The following is a 15,368-nucleotide window of genomic DNA, read 5'->3' on the forward strand; positions in this document are numbered from 1 at the left end:
GACTACTGAAAATTTTCAGGATTTTTTCATTCGTGAAGATAATTTGGAGATCGTGTAAAATCAGCTTAAATGTGCCATAGATCACAACTAATAACTTTTAAAAGATTTTAAAATGTCACTAACCATGGAAATTACAACAAACAGCCAAATTTGACACTAAAACGTTTATCTACTCTATGGTAATTTAAGTACACGTCACGATAGAATTTCATTTGGCGTAGGTTAATTTAGCCGATAAAATGAAGTTTTCTATTGTTTTAGGAATAATAGCCACCTGTTCTGTGGCTCTAGCCGAACATGAAACTCTAGTTTTAGTAGATAATCTTAATGTTCGGGAGACGCACTCTCAATTCTTCAAGTCTCTTCAGGGTAAGTAAAATCGATTGCCCTCCTACTGATAAGATGCCGGTACGAATCTAGTACAAATCTATTGCTTTATCCTACATGTTGGTGGATAATTACGGACTATTCTTCGCAGATCGCGGTTATACATTGACATTCAAACTCGCCGACGACTCCAACCTCGTCCTGTCCAAGTATGGCGAGTACCTGTACAAGAATCTGATCGTCTTTGCGCCTTCGGTGCTGGAGTTCGGTGGGCAGCTCGACACGGAGGCCATCACCAGGTTCATTGATGATGGAGGCAACCTGCTCATGGCCGGCAACGCGGCCGCTGGCGACATCTACCGGGAGATCGCTTCTGAATGCGGCTTTGAGGTAAAATAATGATTTTTCTATACATTCCCTTGTGCTGATAAGAATAATCCAAGTAATCCAATGCATTTTAAGGAATTTTACGACACATCTTACAGAGATCCTGCTTCATTGATGACCTTACAAAACATCAATTTCCTAGAACATCAAATAAGATGAAATCTAAGTTATCTTTGGCCACTATGCTCTAGTGCCAGAACTTGTAACTTTTTATATGCCCATGAATCATTGATGATGATGATGATGGGAGTGGATGGAGTCCGAGGACCACCTAATGTGTTTAAAATGATAAAATATCCACATGCTTTCGACAAATGTTATCATATTTTTATAGATGGACGAGGAGTCTGCTGCTGTCATTGACCACTTCAACTATGATGTCTCCGACGAGGGTGAGCACACCAGGATTGTGGTGTCTCCCAAGAACCTGATCAATGCCCCGACCATTGTGGGCACTCAGAACCTGCAGCCACTGCTGTTTGAGGGCACGGGTCTCATCTTGGACAAGGATAACAGCCTGGTGCTGCCAATCCTGACTGCTGATAGCACTGCTTACAGTTACAATCCTAAAAGCCAGGTGGGACTATTAACATATTATTTATCTATTACAGAGAACCACTATTTTTTTGTTAGTGTAAACATCTTTATGAATATTTGTAAACTTCTTTTAACAAATTCTTATATATATGGTTATAGAAATAGATGAGTGTTGATTTGTAGCTTCTGTGCCGAATAATGCAAGTAGAGAGATGTTTAAACTAAGCTCATGTAACATCAACACTTTTTTTTAGGTTAAGGAATACCCGCACGCTGTTGGCCGCAAGACTGTCCTGATCGCAGCCCTCCAGGCCCGCAACAACGCGCGCATCATATTCAGTGGCTCTCTCTACTTCTTTTCTGATGAGGCCTTCAGCTCACCCGTGTCTAAGATTCATGTAAGTTCATAGACTTAATATAAAATGTGGCATTAGCCGAAATAAGTTCATCAGGAAAATGTTAATGAATTTCAATTTCATATCAACATTGTTTCCTGGTTTTGGCATCCATGGAATTTAATTTAATTCCTGTTTAGTATGTAATTTGATTATGTTTATTATTTAAGTAATTAATTTACTCCTGTTTATAGCCTCCTAAGGCCCAAGGTCCTAACTATAGTACTGCTTCAGTTCGATGTAATTTAGACCATGTTCGATTGGAGTTGCTTTTGCTTTGTTTCGTTCAATTTTCAAACAATGGAAAATCAACTCTATTTCCTACAGTTTAGGTTCAAATTTCAGTGGCAAATTTTGGATGTGTCGTTTGTTTGGCTGGGCCTTAGGAGGATAGTATAAAGAGCCTAATTTCTGTAGTATCCTAGATCCGATAGCTTTGCTAACTAGTCAAATCAAAACAGCTACTCTTAATGAAAGATTACCATGAAATTCGAGTGAGAATTGCAATAAGTGACGCCACAATGAATCCGTTCTCTTTCTCTTTTTTATGAGCACTAAATATAGAATCATTGAAAGCGCAAAAATATGGTTGACCAAATTATTCAGTGTATTTATGAAAGTTAGATTTGACAACTGTTAATTTTTTTTATAGGAATCTAGTATAAAAAAAAGTAACTGTCAAATAATGAGTTGCTCATCTTTCAGGGCGACAAGATAAAATCCGACGTGTCCGGCAACAAGGCTCTCGCGGCGTCGCTCAGCTCTTGGGCGTTCGGCGAGCGCGGCCGCCTGCGCGTACGCAATGTCAGCCACAAGCGCCAGGGCGACCAGCACTCCTCCGACACCTACACCATCACAGATACTGTCGTAAGTATTTAGACTAGTTGTATGCCCTCTCTAATTTTATTTTGTGGTATAAAAGTTTTCGCTTAAATGTCTCTAAAAAACTCGGTCGTGTTCACCTTTGCGCGCGAAGGCTTAGGGCCAGCTGCACCAACCACAGTTAGCGGACTGATCAACGTCGCTCAGCAATGAACTATGAAACCTCCCATACAATAAAATTTTGACTATGACAGACAGTTTGGTGCAACCCACCTTAATGCGGTGGTACTTATGTTGAAAGTTAAGCCTTGGTTCTTGATAACTCCCAGCTTGAAGGCTAAAACGAGTCTTGTTTTGTAATAAGAAACTTGATTTCTTTGAGGAAATCTAAGACTTAATAAGAGTCACCTCACTCAAAATGAAACTCGACATTACCCACAATCATTTATTCCACAGGTCTACAGAATCGAAATAGACGAGCTGAAGAACGGCAAATGGCAGCCGTTCGACGCCAACGACGTGCAGCTCGAGTTCGTGCGCATCGACCCGTTCATCCGCACCACGCTGCAGAAGAGGCCGGGTGGCGTTTATGAGGCCGTGTTCAAGGTGCCTGATGTGTGGGGCGTGTACCAGTTCAAAGTGGACTATGATAGGACCGGGTACACTAGGTTGTACCATTCTACACAGGTGAGATATATGATGACTGCAACTATAAGGCAGTTTTTATATTGGATGCGGATACGTACGCCGCTCCGTTGTGCGATCGGGACGTCGATATATACGTGCATAACGCTGGCTCGCTCACACACCGGAACGTCGTGCGCATGCACATCAGTGTGATAACCGTGTAAATGGAAATCCTGGTTACAATTTGGTGCCATGACCAGGATATAGGGAAATTATAATCAAAAATGTTATGCCAGAAATTCGACTTTTTATTTTTGTTCAATACTAAGAAAAGATACTATACACACCGTTTTTGACAGTCATGCGAAATGATTGTATGATTTTAAAGAACTGCTTTGAAAAAGCTATATTCCTAGACTAATATGGAAGTCTGCTTGCCACAACAGGACAGCAGAAAATTTGCCGAATTGAAACATTAATACACAGCGTTTTCATGTAGAAACTTATTTACGTTAATGTTGCCTCCAGGTGTCAGTGCGTCCGCTGCAGCACACACAGTACGAGCGCTTCATCCCCAGCGCCTACCCGTACTACGTGAGCGCCTTCTCCATGATGGTGGGCGTGTTCCTTTTCTCCTTCGTGTTCCTCTACTACAAGGAGGACTCGCCCAAGGCCAAGAGCGAGTAGAGTTCCTACTGAGATCAATCAACTTTTTTTATGTGCCCATAGCAACCCAAGAGGTTGAGGTTTTGACCAATACCGAAAAATACAGTTGACTGATATCTGAATGAAATACCTATTCAAGAAAAGTTGGTTGACCTACGTTTTTATAACTTGTGAAAGAGTGTTAGTTAAGTTTGTGTGTGAGGCACAAAATGTATGCTGATAATAAAGATCGATTTTATACGAAAAAAGTTGTTTGTTTTACCCAAATAAACTAGACCCTCCTATAGAAAAAGACGATTTTGAAAAGGTGCGAGATTCAAGTCGGTGCTATAAATCAGCTATAAATAGTCTGGCAAACCCAGTATGTCGGTATATGAAAAAAAAACTAAATTCATCCCTTTTTTTGTACCGTAGGACAAAGACAGTATGATTCTCTCTAGCGAGACAGTCCCTAGCCAAATCATATTATACTATTATTTGCATGTAGTACTTCGCGCATACAATTACTTGAATGTTCCTGATTTTTAGCCCGACTGTAATAAAAAATACTAACCTGATTGGAAAATAAATTGACTCATTTCTTGCTCCAGATGTCGCTACTAATATCAAGCAGTTGCAAACTTCCAACAAACAAATGGTAGAACCGGACTTTTTATATTAATAATCTAGATGTAGATATAATTTCTAATTTTCTGAATACTGAAACTGAAAGTGAGTATTGTATTCTTTGTACTGGAACTGGAAAAGTGAGTGCAATATTTAACTATAATGGAAACAGAACGCATCCATAATTGACAATCCGCTTCCTTAATCCTTCACCCGAACGCAGTGTTAAAAAAAAATTGCAATGGCATGTCATACATGGCTTTTAGAAATTTAATTTGGTTGTAAGGACATAGTTTACGCATATTATATTAGGAACATTATTTTATCCACAATTAAGCTTTAATTTAGTGCCAAGTAACTGCTTCAAATAATTAGGGCTTGTAAACATCGCGGGTAATTAATGTGATTCGTGTAGGCAGTGTATCGATGATCCCGTATTTGTTAAATAACGTTGGTTTTTAGTGTGTAGTGTCCGTTATCGTGTCAAGAAACCGTGTAATGTGTATATTTTGAACCACGTGAGCCGTCGTACTCGGGAGCACTGTAGCAGGGATGTGTTTACAACTCTAACCGTCCCGTGAGTATGATGTCATTGTATGATTGTAGTGCCTTCCATAAAAAACTGTGTTGGCTTGGTGCCCACCCGTTTTCCTCTGAATACGACAATTCTGATACTGATTCGCGAATTTATCCACGCGGATAAAGCGCAATGAACCTCTAGGTTATAGTGGTGTCCCAGTTGCATATGTGATGCTAATGAGGTCTATGGCCAAGTGAGATTGGGCCTCCCAACTAGTTTTGTTTTTAAATATTCGAGACGGTGGAGTGAGTAATGTAGTGCTTGTTGAAATTACAGTGTATGTTTATATGTGAATTGTGTTTGATAGTCTGATGTTGGAGGTTCCTTCTATTGTGGAGGTAAGGTATTAATTATCTTGTTTTTGATAACATAGATTACTCACCTTAACCTCTGAGTTAGATGAGTGATAAGAGACATGAATGAATGTGGAGCAAGACTACAGTGTTCACTTGTTGCATGCAAGTTGTGACTTTGACCTATATTCTATTTGTGTAGTTGCTTATTTCTACACAAGTCGCAACATTTCTGTCAGTGATTTGTGATTCTATCTGTGTGCGTGTGTGTGTGTATTTGATTAGTAAATATTTTAGCTAAGGTTGTATCGACGTTAATACAAAATGCTAAGATAAATTGATTGCCTGAATTCAAGTTACTTAAAGATTCTAAGACCTTATTAAATGAAACATGAGTTTACTATCAACTTGACATGTATACTTGTTTCTTAAAGAACTCTGTTCTGCTTCGCTTATATTATTAGGAGAGAGGTCGGTTGTTCTATGGATAATGCAGTTCATACCTTATTATGGTGATGTGATTGCAGTGTTTCTCTCTGTTCATGAGCTCAAAGTGTAGCTGCCAGCTCTAACTTGATCATATGCCACCACCTGTGTAAAAAATAGATTTATGACCATCGGTCACTAAATTATCCCTAACTTGTATCATATTATATAGGGATAGACAACAAGACATTTATATTCATAGTAAGATTCCACATTGTCCCACAGGACTCAAATATACATATATAGGTATGCATGTCTGTCTGTCATTATAGTCACAATTCTCTATGTCTTAGAAAGTAAACCTTTTGCACCAGATAAGGGGTGCGGTGACCTGATCGCACCCAGTCACATCTATATCTCAGTAAATAAGCCTTGCACCAGATAAGGGGTGCGGTGACCTGATCGCAACCAGTCACATCTATATCTTGATCTGCTGGCACACCAGATGAGGGGTGTTCAGGGCTCAGTCTAAAACTAGCCGCTAACCATAGTCAGATCCACAGTCATAAAGTATATGTAACCTGATCGCAACCAGATACATCTATATATTGATCAGTTGGCACACCAGATGAGGGGTGTTTAGGGCTCAGTCCAAAACTAGCCGCAAACCATAACCTGATCCACAGTCTTAAAGTACATGTAACCTGATCGCAACCAGATACATCTATATATTGATCAGTTGGCACACCAGATGAGGGGTGTTTAGGGCTCAGTCCAAAACTAGCCGCAAACCATAACCTGATCCACAGTCTTAAAGTACATGTAACCTGATCGCAACCAGATACATCTATATATTGATCAGTTGGCACACCAGATGAGGGGTGTTCAGGGCTCAGTCCAAACTAGCCGCTTACCATAACCTGATCCACAGTCTTAAAGTACATGTAACCTGATCGCAACCAGATACATCTATATATTGGAATTAAGTTAGGAGTGTGCTTGTTATGTCCATTATCCCTCATGAAGGGTACGTGCTCTAGTCGCAACTAAGCACCTCAAGCCTATGTGTAAGTATATCATCATTACCATTCGCAAATGGATTATTGGACGCTGGGCGTACCACGATTTATACAAGAAGGCAAGGCTCAAGTCGGCAGACGCATCTCCGACTTGACCTGACACATTCAAGCACACCTCCGCCCATAATTATATTATGCAAAATCTCGACATATACTGAACACTGATAAATTAATAAATATATGGAAACATGGGCATGGGACTACACGTCCTCTTTTAAATACATATACTCAGCTTTGAAACGACGATGCTCTGGCTGTGCGAAGTTGGCATCCAGCATTCGTTAGAACCACTTTATTATCAAACACTTTCTATAGCAAATAAGTTCACAAACAAAATTGAAACTTCATGCGAGCGAAAAATGGAAGTGTGCTTTGCTTACCATAGACAAGTAAAGTTTTGTTAGATGTGTTGCTACATGTAATATATGCATCGCGGAAGTCCGCGACAAAGGTTCCCTAAAACACCAAATCTTGCTTGTACTACATTTCACTATATTATACTCCCATTGTATAAGAATGTAAGCTTAAATAATATTTTAAAAACTTAACAGTTGTGTATGATGTCTAAGCATAATAACCAAACTAGTGATATTAAAACCGAAAATGACTTTTTTGTAACAAGTACTTTAAGCTCAATAAATAACACTACATTTTAGTAAAATATAATAATTTAATAGGCAAAGCATTCAAATAATCCATAAATTTAAATCAGGTAATTTATTCTGTTCAAGATAACTAAATCTGCTTTCTCCTTTTACCATTTTTACTGGCCGAGATAATTAAAAGACTACTTTTATGATTGACAGAAAGTGTAACAGTGGCGATGGATCCGTCTCGGCGGCAGCGCACCCACACCAAGGCCACTGCCGAGGAGCAGGCTCTTGACCAGATCGCCAAAGAGGTAAGGCTATATTAATATCTTAGAATACTTTCTGATTTAAGTTATGTTTAATTTTGAAAAAGTGTTACTTATTACTAAAAAATAAATTACCTATCTAATAATACAGCTTCCCATTTCTAATAAAATAATCTAATAATAAGCTTCATTACTATTTAGGACACGATTTTACGTGCGAACGAAAAAAAACGATACAATCTTCTACCGAACCAGAGACGTCCAGTCTCCGGGACCGATACAGCACTCTCCGTTCGAGGATCAGGAAACTCGCGCGCAGAGACCGCCGCAAAGCCGCAGACGAGCTGGCGGAGCGCGCCAACACCGCCGCACGCCGCAGCGACATGCGCGAGCTGTACGACGTCACGCGCCGCCTTAGCGGCCGTCGGGCACGTGCAACGAAGAAACCGCTGAAAGGTAAATACGGCAGCCTCCTGTGTACCTCGAGCGAGCAGCTGAAAAGGTGGACCGAACACTTCTCGAGCCTGCTGGAGCAAGCCCAATCCCCAGACAGTCAGCATTTTAGTACCGACCTCCCAGACGAGCTTTTGCGTGTGCCGACGACACCACCCTCCTTCGAAGAAGTGTTGGTAGCGGTGAAGTCCCTGAAACCAGGGAGGGCGCCGGGCATTGACAACATCCACGTAGACATGTTAAAGGTCGATACTGCGACGTCTGCAACTCTGCTGTTTCCCCTATTGACCCGTATCTGGGAAGCTGGACGAGTACCCGATGAGTGGAAGCAAGGTCTCCTGGTGAAAGTCCCAAAGAAGGGGGATCTATCGCAATGCGACAACTGGCGCGGCAACACGCTCCTACCTACTGCCGCAAAAGTATTAGCTAAGATTCTGCTCAATCGCATTGCTCCAAGAGTAGCAGAGACGCTGAGAGACGAGCAAGCAGGTTTCCGCCCTGGTCGCTCCTGCACAGACCACACCAATACCCTACGCATCCTTATTGAACAGTGTGTCGAATGGCAGTCGGAGCTGTTCCTGGCCTTTGTGGACTTTGAGAAAGCCTTCGACACCGTGAAGTGGAGCGCGTTGTGGTCCAGCCTTCGTCGCAGGGGCATACCCGAGTGTATCATCCGCATAATCCGCTCCTTGTACGAAGGGAGTACATGCAGGGTGATACATGAAAAGGAAATGGGAGCGCCTATAAGTGTAACTGCCGGTGTGAAGCAAGGATGCCTCCTGTCACCGCTGTTATTCATAATTCTTCTCGACGACGTGATGAGGAAAGTGATGGAAACACCAAGAGGCATTAACTGGGGTACTAAGGAACTGGATGATCTTGATTACGCCGACGACATCGTGCTGATTTCGCCCTCGTTAGCCCATCTTAAAGCGAAACTTGAGAGCCTTCAAGAGGAAGCTAAAGCCATGGGCCTGCAAATCAACCGACGGAAGACTCAACATGCGAGTAAAATCAGATTGTGCGGATCCATTATTGCTCTAAAACGATCGCCTTGAATCAGTCTCCAAGTTTGTATATCTCGGCAGTACACTAACATGTCAGGGAGGTGCAGACGAAGACGTCGAGAGCAGAATTAAGAAGGCAAAAGCTGCATTTGCTCAACTCAAGCCTGTCTGGGACTCAAACGTTCTCACTCGCCGCGTAAAAATCTCCCTCTTCGAATCCACCGTCAAGTCCGTGCTGCTCTTCGGCTGTGAGACGTGGAGAGTGACGAAGGGGCTGACACACAAGCTACAAGTGTTTGTCAATAAGTCCCTTCGGTCGATTCTCCGCATATTCTGGCCGAAGACCATAAGAAATGAGGATTTGTGGAGTATGTGCCGACAACCTCCGGTCGCCCAAGAAGTAGCGCTGCGGAAGTGGAGATGGATCGGTCATACCCTGCGAAGAGGAGATACAAACATCGCCAGTATCGCGTTCGAGTGGCGGCCTCAGGGCAGGAAGCGAGCCCGCAAACGCCCTGTGCACACCTGGAGGCGCAGCATAGAGAACGAGCTGACAGCCGTAGGACTGAACTGGAACGAGGCCAAGACGGTTGCTCAAGACAGGAAGGCGTGGAAGGATCTTGTGGAGGCCCTAAGCACCTCCGGGGTGCCCTAGGACAGACAACACTATTTAGGAGAATATATTATATCCTTAGGCGGTTGGCAGTATACAAATATAAAAAAAAAATCTATAGGCTATGGCCATTAGAATGTACTGGAAATAGAATATGGCTGTCTCAGCCTTGTTGTTGTGTATTTGTGCCTTTAGGGGATAAAACTAAATAATGAACAACATCAATTATGTATTACAAAGTTATTGCCAAACACACAGGCCTGTTGCACTAGTTAGTATTAGTACATTACACACAGTAAGAATGTGGTTACATTCCATTACAACAATAACTAATATTGGGTCACACAAAACTGAATATTTACATCAACTCTTTCCTCAATGTCAATCATTCTAACAAGACATACACATTTAAGGAAAACATTTTAAACATGTTCATATTACCTGCACATTATTTCCTTGTATATTTCACGAAATTGACAATAACCCAACTTACTGGCTAAATTAAATTAGCACTGACACTACAATACCCCCTTATCAATTGCACTTAAATTAGTACATTATTGTCTTTTATCACCTCTTAATGATAAGATTAATTATGTGTGGGCTGTATGAGACAGATAATGGACTCGCCCAGTGAAGTGACTCATACAGTAACGTGCTCAAATATACCTGTGTGACTACTGAGTTTTAGGTATCTTTAAATACAGTTGGAGGTCATTCCAAGATGGGTCACTGAGATATTTTAAGCTCTAATTTGTGTAAAGTGCCCATGATTTTAAGACATGCCAAACTTTGGAGGGCTATATGCAGATATTGTAAAAGTTAATAAGACTCCTTAACCTCTAGGAACACCAGGTCGACAGGCCAACAATTTTAATCAAGAGTTTACACTATGAAGCATATATAGTAATTTTTGTATGGGCAGGATGGGCTATTGAGTTACCAATTTCCATCATATTTGAAATTGGGGAAAAAACCAGCCAACATTTTCGTTTTTTACCTAAACCCACTGCGGCGTACAACAAAACTTACGAGCTTTTAGTTCTGCTATGATAAAAACGCTATACGCAATTACACCCTGTTAAATTATATTAAGACTACGGCTCAGTCAGTTTTCGGCTTAATAGCAAAACTAACGTTGCTCTGATTTTCAGCTTCCATGGTCTACAAACAGCCATTGACCCGTCACTACACGCGTCGTTGCGCCGTAGTTGACGTAACAGTAACTATCTTACTGCGCCCGCGGCCTGCATCTCATGCCACTGCACTATTTCACTGTGAATAGTTTAAATGAGAAAAACAGAAACAAGTTTTTTGGCTAGTACAAATAACGATTAGTACCTAATTGAGTTTCAGTTTCTTGATTTTGATTTTAGGTTCAGAGTTGTGCCAGTTTTACAGTATTACTCAGTCTGCAACAAAGTAAATTCGCTTTGAAAGGGGACAATATTCAAGAGCCCTCAGCCCTAAACTTAACTCTCCAATTTTCCAACAGTTGATCAGCCCTTTTCTTCGCGAGCAACTTTTGATCCTTCATTACGTGTTTTATATTCCAAATATTTGTGTGGGCGTCAAGCCGAATGTCTTATGTATTTATTCTGAATTTTATGTTTATACACTTTTACATTTTACAATTTTATGTTTTTACAATTTTATTATTCAATCGATTTCAATTCATTTTTATTATTTATTTTCAATGCGATTAATTATTTATTCCAAATCATTTAATGTTATATACAATGAATTTAATTATGTCAATGAATTTATTTTATGTCCTAATTAAGCCAGTGCCTATAGCAAGTAAGTGGATAAGTGAAGAGTATTATTGCGTTGCTACGCATCCCACATTTGTTTATGCTCTAGCGTCCCACGATGCCATTATTAATACCGACTAATTCACTATCATTTTTTTTAAATGGGATTGCCTTTGTTTTGTTTTGATTTTAAAACAAAGTCTTTTCTAAAAAAAAATTATGTAATAAACTGGTGGTTGCTAAAGGTTAAAGTTAACACTAATACCTATTGATAAGTACTAATTCTCGTTAAGTCGTTAAGTAATAAAGTATTATAGAACTTGTTAAAGACCTCAGTTGTTGTGTCGTGTCGCGTCGTGTGTCTGCGCGGACGCTCGGTGCGCACTGTCACCTGCGTAGGTGCGGCAGAATAAGACGCGATCGAAATAGCTTCTTCCGCATGACACCTTCGCGCCTGTCTTGCCCAGGAGTTCCTAATGTTTTCTTTCTGCGTTGCGATTGTTTGGAAACAAATATATTGTCGTCAGTGATTGTAGGTCGTAGGAAGATAAAACTAGACTAGGGAAACGCTGAGTGTTAGAGCAGGAACTTGTAGGGCCAATAACTATTGTAAAAGCACCGAAAGCTTTATTTATAAATGCTTTATACTTAACCAAGGGGAGTCCAGTATTTAAACTGCATATCTTATTGAATACTAGTGTTCTACTTCTAATTTGTTTACCGATGCATTAAATTATTACTTTAAATCTGACTGCAATAAAAATACACCAACTTTGTGTAGTGCTACAACCGTACAGGCTCGTATAATCTATGAAAACGGAATCCTTACAATGCTAAGGAATGCTATTAAATCTAACTATTATGCCGACCACAATCATCTAATAAACATCAATTTGCCATTTGGATGCGGCATAAAGACATCGTATAAATGTGGAAGAGAAAGCTATAAAATCCGGAGTCTGGGCTGCGGGCCTGATGTGGTGTATCGCACGTTTCGCGAATCTGTGTAAATCCCGTCTTAATTACGACTAGCGACCCGCCCCGGCTTCGCACGGTTTACACAAAACCTGACAAATTATACACTTTAACCTTCCTCAAGAATCAGTCTATTGATAGAGTCTGTGCGGAAAGAGAAGAGTCGTGAAATGAATGGGATCTAATACATTCTACGACTCTTCTCTTTCCGCACAGACTCTAAGTGAAAACCGCATGAAAATCCATTCAGTACTTTCGAGTTTATCGCGAACACAAACAAACAGACGCGGCGGGGGACTTTGTTTTATAAGGCGTAGTGATGTTACTTTGTAGGGATGTGTCAAATATGCCTGATAAGGATAACAAAGAAAAGAAAAAGACTTTCCTGCATTATCTTGAGCAAATATACCGACATCAAACCGTGCTATTGTTGCCAGTTGCCTGTATCCCGCTCATTCCGCTAATAGTTATCGACCCAATTAGCCGCCGCTGACAGCCCTACAAGATGCGTTCTATTTGAGCAGCGTGCGCAACCGCTCTACAACGCGCCCAGCCGTCAGCTCATTTTGGTAGTCGTGATTTTATTACTTAGCTTAGGCAATATACATAGTTGAATGAAATACTAACTGCTCGTATATTAGATCTGGACCTCTAAAGACTTCATATATGTCAGTCTATTTAAGCAAGAGAACTTACAGTTTCGATGTTCTCGGTAGCCTCCCAGCTCACTTTCATTGGAATGACTGAAAATTTGCACAGATAATTTAGTTCGGGGTTGGTTTTCGTGGTCATATTTCCACGTTAGGCCAAAGTTATCTGTTGGGGATCATCTAAAAATTAATTAGGAGCCTTTTGATATAAATGCTACTCTAAAATAATATGATTACGAGGCTTCGGCAAGAAACGTTTGGAGAAATGATGCACCCTTTGTCTTGTATGACGGGGACACCCACATTTTTAAAATTTCAAGACACTTATTAATTAAATAACGTTGAGCAAACCGTTTCATAAAATAAGATGGTCGAACTAAATAACAAAGTAAGCTGTGCCGTGGGACTGGTATAGTTACAAAATGAATAGTGTACGGATTTTCTTCGTAAAGTACACAAAGAAACTGCGATATATTATTATTAGTGTCCGACCGAAGGTTCGGTTTCGGTTTCGGTTTCGGCCAGTTTCGGCCAAAAAATCATGTTTCGGCTGTAGTTTCGGTTTCGGCCAAAAAACGGCCGAACCTTTCGGCCGGGCCGAAACTTACGAAATGGTACTTCGGACAAAGACCAAAAGTTGGGGAACCTCATTGGTACGAGACGAGGTTTGTACCTTTGGATTGAAAGTCGCACGCTCTTATCGCTAGGCCACCAGCGCTTAAGGAAATACATAATAAGAAAACTATTGTAATAAAAATAAATGTGGATTATTTGTGTAGTAGGTATTACTCGTTAGCGGTTTAGGTATAAATGTTTACACATTGTGATTTAAATTTCAGATACATAAGTCAAAAAAATTAAGACATTAGAACCGTTTAATGGTGATTTTAAGCAGGGCCGGATTAAGCATGTCGGGGTCCCCAGGCAGTGCAAGGTTTTGGGGCCCCCTACAGTTAATTCTGCATACAGCATGTTCTGTTGTTCAGTACAGGGAAATAAGTTTGCGTTTTTAATTTCAATCTCCAGGCGTTGGCCAAGTTTCAGCCCGCCCCATGTCGAACGACGTGTCTTTTTCGCTCTTATTCACTCACTTATTCAGTAATTTTCCTATCTACCTCTAATGGCAAATTTTAAACGAGGCTAAAGGCTACGCTCAACTAGTGCCGCAAATTTGATTTTCTCAATAGTTAATATTTTGCGAGGCTGAACAGCTGACTATTGATTAAAACGAAGAAAAAACCCTTGAAAGTGTCCCCAGTACAGTTTTTCATACGAATACTCGACCTTAGCCTCACTTTTTACCTCAATTTACCATTGGTTTGTGTTCCACATGTCCACTACTTCAGCGCTTAGCCTTTGGCCTCGCTGCGCCATGCTCGGCCTGCGGTCTCGCTTTTTAATACAATGAAAGTTCGCCTCAATGGGGCATTTCGGACTTTTAGGCCCAGGTGAAGATCGGTACCCGGCCTTGCGATATTGTTAACGAAAAATTTCGCGCTCGCTGCGCTCGCGTTTTTGGTTGACCTTGACATGTTAGCTTGACTGGTGAATGAATAGAGTTAGACCAAGAAAATTCTGCAATGATTTTGATAGCATACGCAGTGCAACTAGTGCAAATGTTATTTATACGTCATAATTTCATAGAAGTTTTGACGTTTAAAATAACACTTGCACTGCGTGTATTATCAAAATCGTTGCAGAATTATCTTGGTCTAACTCTAGTAATTTTCATAAAAAAACTGCTCAAGTAACATCAATTTCAAGGACATTGGGTCTTGACAGCCCCATAATATGTGTGTAAAAGCGGTTTTATGACATTTTTTCAACGATTTTAACAAGTCTACAAAAGTTTCGGTTTCGGTTTCGGTTTCGGCCGAAACTAGAGCCAAAGCCGAACATTCGGTTTCGGTTTCGGTTTCGGCAAAAAAACATGTTTCGGTCGGACACTAATTATTATCGCGACCCTTTCATAACCTCCCAGTTCAAAGTTGTGTAAGATTTAATTTGAAGTGATAATTAAGGATTGAATAATACAATTACAAGTGCTGGTTACTTTACAATTTGAGGTAGGTAAATAAATACATATTCAGAAGCTTTCTTTCTAGATACAGCGTATTTTTTGTTCCTTCAATCAATCAATAGACTAAGGAATAAATTGGGACATGGGAATGTTTGTCTAACAAGCTTTTTGTACATCTGTCCAACTCCTATGATTAGAAAGAGACTTTCGCCAATATTATCGAACGAGCGAGCGAAGCGAAGCGAAGTTCTTACATTCGACTTTGAACACACGGCTGGCTAGGGCCACGTCCCGG

The 15,368-nt window shown here is 40.6% G+C and overlaps 2 protein-coding genes across 3 annotated transcripts in view; both read left to right on the top strand.

The window, feature by feature from the left end:
• The first annotated feature begins 170 nt into the window (after nt 1–170).
• On the top strand, nt 171–3,821 carry LOC134649023 (dolichyl-diphosphooligosaccharide--protein glycosyltransferase 48 kDa subunit). The gene is made up of 7 exons (XM_063503715.1): nt 171–369; nt 479–717; nt 1,049–1,291; nt 1,506–1,649; nt 2,352–2,513; nt 2,925–3,155; nt 3,624–3,821. The coding sequence occupies exons 1-7, from the start codon at nt 240–242 to the stop codon at nt 3,780–3,782; spliced, it is 1,308 nt and encodes a 435-aa protein (XP_063359785.1). The 5' UTR covers nt 171–239; the 3' UTR covers nt 3,783–3,821.
• A 770-nt stretch (nt 3,822–4,591) lies between these two features.
• The window catches only part of LOC134649024 (leucine-rich repeat flightless-interacting protein 2), a 60,182-nt gene continuing 49,405 nt past the window's right edge, over nt 4,592–15,368 (top strand). Inside the window, exons 1-2 of one of the 2 annotated variants that reach the window (XM_063503719.1) lie at nt 4,592–5,290; nt 7,552–7,646. In XM_063503719.1, the coding sequence (XP_063359789.1) occupies nt 7,569–7,646 (78 nt within the window). In that variant the 5' untranslated portion in view covers nt 4,592–5,290; nt 7,552–7,568. The remainder of the gene's footprint in view (nt 5,291–7,551; nt 7,647–15,368) is intronic. The other variant, XM_063503718.1, reaches the window with a different exon arrangement.

The sequence above is a fragment of the Cydia amplana genome, chromosome 6, assembly GCF_948474715.1.
Source record: "Cydia amplana chromosome 6, ilCydAmpl1.1, whole genome shotgun sequence".
Lineage (NCBI taxonomy): Eukaryota > Metazoa > Arthropoda > Insecta > Lepidoptera > Tortricidae > Cydia > Cydia amplana.